Genomic DNA, 6,179 nt, shown 5'->3' on the forward strand with positions numbered 1-6,179 from the left:
TTAAAACGATTTTTTCGGTTGAATCATCGGTTAGACCGGTTGGACCAATAAACCAGTAAACCAGTCACTAGAATGGTTTGATGACCGGTCTAGTTTTTAGAACCTTGCTTAAAAGAAATTAAGTGAACGGAATTGTGTAGTAAATGGACCTCCCACATTTTATTCAAATCCAGTGAAGGAGAAGCTATTCATAAAACCTGTACCATTCCGAAAAAAAAAAAAAAAACATGAACAATTATTATCATATTGTTAATAATAAAATAAATGTTCACCTAAAAAAATAATAAAATAAATCAATAATAATTTTTCTTCTTGGCTCACATTCTCCATCAGCAGCAGTTAGTTGTTATAATCAAAGTAATTAAAAAATAAATCAAAACACAAAAAGAAAATTAGGCAAATAATGCATGCATACATACTAATCTATGCTTATATGATTTTATCAACTTCATATTCTTAAAATTATGTATGTATATTTTATTTATCTTTGCTGGCTTTATCATGCCTTTAATCCATTCATTAACATTTTAAAATCAAATCAAGTGCAAAAAATGGGTTTATTTTATTTCATCAAGAATACGAAGTTTTAAGACATTCTCATCTGTCTATTTGCTTTGAAGTGAAAGGTAATAAGGTTAAAAGTTTTTGCAACCAAAGTTAAATATTTGAAGCATAAACAGTCAAATAATAATAATTAACTTAAAAAAATAACAATTAAAACATAGCACACACTAAATAAAGTGTCGAAAACACTGTCAGTGCCTCCAGAAAAGGCACAACCCCATGTTTAATTGTTTAATAATAATAATAATGATTATTGGATGTTTGTATTACAAAAATTTGTGGTGGAGATAAAAAATATTGTTTTAATTTATGATATTTCTATTTATTAACGTTTTTGAATGTCAATTTTTTGACCATACATGTTTTCAAAGTATCAAAAATGTCATGTATTTTTTACTTTTTATTCTTAGTATTTTTTTTAATCAGAATTTTATTGTGATTTGTATTTTTTTTTTCAGAAATGTGATTTATATTTTAAAAGTTGAAGCACTCCAGCCAAAATTTATAAAATAAAGCCTAATAAACAAAGAAAATTCAATCTAGCTTTGCGAAAGACGAGACACTGTTTCTATAAGGCCTCCATCCATGAATCCAACTCTCAACAACGAGCCAGCTTTAAGTAACAGTAGCTCAAAACCTCAAACCTAACCTCCTTCCAAGCGGCTTTGGCAAACAAGGAACTTTAAACTCCTATACACTGCACAATGGCTGAACCAGTTGCACGCTCAACGTGAGCCTATTTACCTTCTTATCTAGCGCAACAGACATCCCTTAACTGCAACCGTTCAAATTTTTTAAATTATATCTCTACGCCTATAATTTTTGGAACAAAATGTTCCGTGTCCATACAACAGAACACGTGAACATCTTTCCTATACTATATTAGCCAAACTTCTTCTTCTGCTTCTTTTTTTAATCATAGTGTATAATAATATAAATTAAATTATCAACTAATTTATTTTTATTTATGTTTTTATAAAATAGTATAGTTTAGCCGGACAAAATACAGTATTCACAGTTCTCATCATGCTTCCAAGCATTGTTGTCATCTCCTTTTATCATGCTTTTAGGTAGAGATGTTGTCTTCATCACTGTTGCTATTTGTTTTCAATTTTTTTTTTATTTTCATAATTTTAAAAAAAATTTAAAAATGTTTTTCAGAATTGATAATAAAAATAATCAAGCAAACCAGTTTACAACACTATTTTTTATTTTATTTTTTATGAAAATAACAACAGAAAATAATAAATTAAACCAAATTTTTGTTCGGTTAAGCAAATCAATCCAACCCAAATTCTTCTGCTCGAAGTAAATACGTTTAGTTAAACGGATTTTCATGATTATTTAAAAAATCTATAAAAATCCATAATTTAAAAAAAAAATCTGTAACTAGCCACTTTTAGTTAAAATGTTAGTATCTTGTTGGGAAAGAATGTCTGACGAAAAATTTTTTTATATGTTGAATCGATTTTTTTATTAATATTGATTTATTATCAAAATTATTTAAAAGAACGAACGAGAGAAGTAACATACTAAAAAAGATATATATTAAAATATTATTAGAATCGTTAATAGTTGGGAGTTAAGTTAGTAATGACTAATAATTAATAGATGGATATTTATGAAGTTAGTTGGTAATATCTCTATCAATAGGATAACTTTTGTATCATGTAACAACAACTTTAATACAACAACTTTACATCTAATATTATCTTCTTATTTCTCTTCTCCTAGAAATTTAACATACTCTCAAAATTATAGTATCTTTCTTGAAGAGAATAAGACATTAATTTTTTTGTAAAAAATCACCATACTTTTTTTTTACTCAAATATTTTTTATCCATAATTTTTCTTTGTTTTTGTTACTGATTTGATACTTTCTCTCCTCACAAAATAATTCATCTTTTTTGTCTTGTTCTTTCGAGTGCAACGGACGTCGTTGAGAGCTGAAACGCACCTTCACGCGCCTCTCAAAGTTTGTTGTCATCGACACTTCTTTTTTTTCTCTTTTTTTTTTCTCTTCTCTTCTTCTTTGTCCCTTTTCTCCTTCTTCTTCCGTCAAGAACCACCCCCTACCTGTATATTTTTTTCTCTTTTTATCTATCTATCCGTTCACCCTACTGTCAGGCACCCTGTGTCATTGCGGCGTCGTTGACGTCCCCTGGCCTTTCTTCTTCTCTTCTTTTTCTTTCTACTCCTCTCTGGTTATCTCACTCCTATCTCACTCTCAAATACAGAACCAGAGTAGTAGTCTTGTTCCTCCTTTCCATCATGACCAGAATTGTCAACCCGCAACACACGTGTCTTCTTTCTTCTTCTGCGTCACCGCGCTGCACACATCGTCTCCTCTGCATTACCGCATGCCTTTCACATCTTCCCCTAACTAGAGCAGAGCCCTGTTCCTCCTTCTCGTCATGACCAGAATCGCGGCCCACGCCACACTTCTCTCTTCATTTGTCTTCCTCTGCGTTCTCGGGCCATAGGCTTCTTCCTCTGCGTTATCACGCTGCACACCTCTTCTTCAACCATCTCATCGAAATTTATCTAAATTGGAGATTATTGACATCTTCCATCTACCAGTTTGCGGGCATATTAAAATATTATTAGAATTGTTAGTAGTTGGGAGTTAAGTTAATAATAGCTAATAATTAATAGATGGATATTTATGTGATTAGTGAGTAATATCCCTATAAATAAAGTGACTCTTATATCATGTAACAACAACTTCACATATAATATTATCTTTTTATTCTGCTCTTCTCTCAGAAATTTAACAATATATAAAAGTAATTGAGTTGGTTATAAAATAATCTAAAAATACGAATAATATATATTAAATAATGAACTTTTTTTAATTAATTAATATTAGTCAAATTTTTTTAAAATTATTTTTTTATATAAAATTTATATTCTAAATCATAAAAATGTTAACATTCAATTCTAAATTATAAACTTAAATATTAAAATTATCTAATATTGACTAAGTAAAATTTAGTTCTCCATATTTTTTCTTCTCATATAATACATCTTGTAATTTTTGTTTTAAATATATAGATTTCTACCCTGCTAAGTCAACTAGGGGCTTGCCAACTCCCATTGAATGAATCATACTTTTATATCTATATATGTATGACACAAACAATGTTTCTTGTACCATTGATCTTTAAGACCTTATATTAATTTCCTTTACCGTATCTAAGTCAAAGCCAACAACAATGTCTCTTGCACCATCTTCTGAGTTGAAGCGACCTTGTGCAAATTTTGCTCCTAACATTTGGCAGGATATTTTCATTCAATATGCTGATTCACAATCATTGGTACGTTATTTATCACTTCGTCGTCTATATATTTGAGGCAGAAGAACAAGAAATTCTTTTTTCTTAAAAAAAAGATTAAATGCTACATAAAAATTTCATAATATTAACACCCAAACATAAGGGACAATTAAGGTTATATAGTATAGAGACTATTTTTTTTGCTCTTTTAAGTTTTTATATTAAGATAAATTTTGATTATTTTTTGTTACATTTTTTTTATCAAATATTTTCGTTAACCTAATTACAAAAGTTTAATGTTCCACAAAAATTTCATTCCTCGAATTATTTGCAGGAAGTCAATGAAACTATGAAACAAGAGGTCCAAATACACAAAGAAAAAGTAAAGCTGTATTTGTCTTCGAATGACAATAACATTTTACAGAAATTAAGTTTAATTGACTCAATTCAACGTTTGAGTATATCTTATCATTTTGAACGTGAAGTTGATAAAGCTTTGGAAGAAATCTACAATAATTTTACCAACAATAGTCTTCTTATAGAAGATTATGACCTTCACTTTATTGCCTTACTCTTTCGTTTGTTCAGACAAAATGGATATCATATTTCATCAGGTATGTAAAATTCTGTTATAAATAATATAATTACATTACCAAGAAATTAAAATTCATGCCAATTAGTTATATATGCATTCATATTAGTTAGTATATATGTGAATTATACAGATGTTTTCATCAAATTCAAGAATATCAAGGGAGACTTCAATGAAATAAATGTTGTTCAAAATGTTGAAGAAATATGGAGCTTGTATGAAGCTGCACAATTAAGGATTCATGGAGAAGATATATTAGAGGAAGCACATAAATTCACATACAATAAACTTAAGTCCTTCATCAATCAATTGAGTCCATGTCTTGGAGACCAAATCAATCGAAGCTTAAGGCTGCCTCTTCACAAGACAGTTTCAAGGATACGAGCAAGATCATATATGTCATTTTACAAAGAAAATCCTTCCCATAACAAAGTTCTTCTATCTCTTGCAAAATTAGATTTCAATATGCTACAAAGCCTACATAAAAAAGAAATTGGTAATATCACTAGGTGAGTCGTATTATCACTCGCAAAATTGGTAATAATATCTATATTCTGTTATAGTTGATATATATATATAACTCAAGTCAAAGTGAATAAGTATTTTTAATACTCGATATATTTGGATAGAGCTTCGTTAAAACCTCTCAATAGAAAATTAAAGGAAAAAAAATCAAAACAACTACACTAGACAACCAATAGAAAAATAGTCAACATCAGCCAATAATCCAAAAAAAATTAATACCCATTTATAATTTTTTTTGAAGTGACTGTTTTATCATCTTTTTTCCTTCTTCCTTCCAACATCTCAAATTTCATATACCACTACAGGCCATCTACCACCACCACTCGCCATCGTCTTCGCGGCGACCTTTGGCAATCTACCATCATTTTTTTAAAATTCTAAATTCCAAATTTTAAATCATAAATGATAAATCTCAAATCTTAAATTCTAATCTCTAAATCCTAAATTCTAGATATTAGATCTTAAACTATAAATACTAAAACTAAATCTTAAATTCTAAACACTAAATTCTAGATTTTTTATTTAAATTTTGAATGTTTTTATTATTTCTAATTTTAGATGTTTTTTTTTCCTGTAAATTTTTTGTTACTTTGTTGGCTAAAAATGGTCGGCTACCAATACTTTTCCTTATTGGTGTATTGACTTGTATTGGTATTATTATTTCATTCAGGTGGTGCAAAAAATTAGGCTTTGCAACAAAGGTTAGTTATGCTAGAGATAGGGTGGTTGAGACATTCTTTTGGCCACTAACCATGTCTTCTGAGCCAAAATATAGTACTTGGAGATTGATATTAGGCAAACTGCTTGCATGTATATGTCTTCTTGATGATACTTATGATGCCTTCGGCACATTTGAAGAGCTTCAGCTCTTGACTGAGGCAATCAAAAGGTTGATTTGATCTCTAATCTTTAACCACCAATTTTATATTATTTATCTCAATTTGAAAATGAAAATATTGTTTATCGGAGTTCAAACGAGTGTATACCCTCTTATGCTAGCAACCTTTATCGTTATGGAAGACTTTGCTACTAAAGAGATGCTTGATTGGAATTTCATCGGTTTTCCTAAAATCATAAATGCTGTTTCACTAATGGTCAGACTCGCAAATGACTTGGCGTCACATAAGGTGGAGATCATTTTTAACAAATTTGTTTCATTCAATTTCAAATAATTAATAGAATTAATTAGTTTATTTATTAATAAATGTAGAGGACTAATAATA

The 6,179-nt window shown here is 29.1% G+C and overlaps 1 protein-coding gene across 1 annotated transcript in view; it reads left to right on the forward strand.

The window, feature by feature from the left end:
- LOC107610614 (sesquiterpene synthase) overlaps positions 3,715–6,179 on the forward strand; it is a 3,941-nt gene continuing 1,476 nt past the window's right edge. The window contains exons 1-5 of the mRNA XM_021108140.1: positions 3,715–3,881; positions 4,174–4,453; positions 4,565–4,940; positions 5,627–5,852; positions 5,919–6,083. Of these exons, the coding sequence (XP_020963799.1) occupies positions 3,780–3,881; positions 4,174–4,453; positions 4,565–4,940; positions 5,627–5,852; positions 5,919–6,083 (1,149 nt within the window). The 5' untranslated portion in view covers positions 3,715–3,779. The remainder of the gene's footprint in view (positions 3,882–4,173; positions 4,454–4,564; positions 4,941–5,626; positions 5,853–5,918; positions 6,084–6,179) is intronic.

This window comes from Arachis ipaensis, chromosome B08 (genome assembly GCF_000816755.2).
Source record: "Arachis ipaensis cultivar K30076 chromosome B08, Araip1.1, whole genome shotgun sequence".
Taxonomy (NCBI): domain Eukaryota; kingdom Viridiplantae; phylum Streptophyta; class Magnoliopsida; order Fabales; family Fabaceae; genus Arachis; species Arachis ipaensis.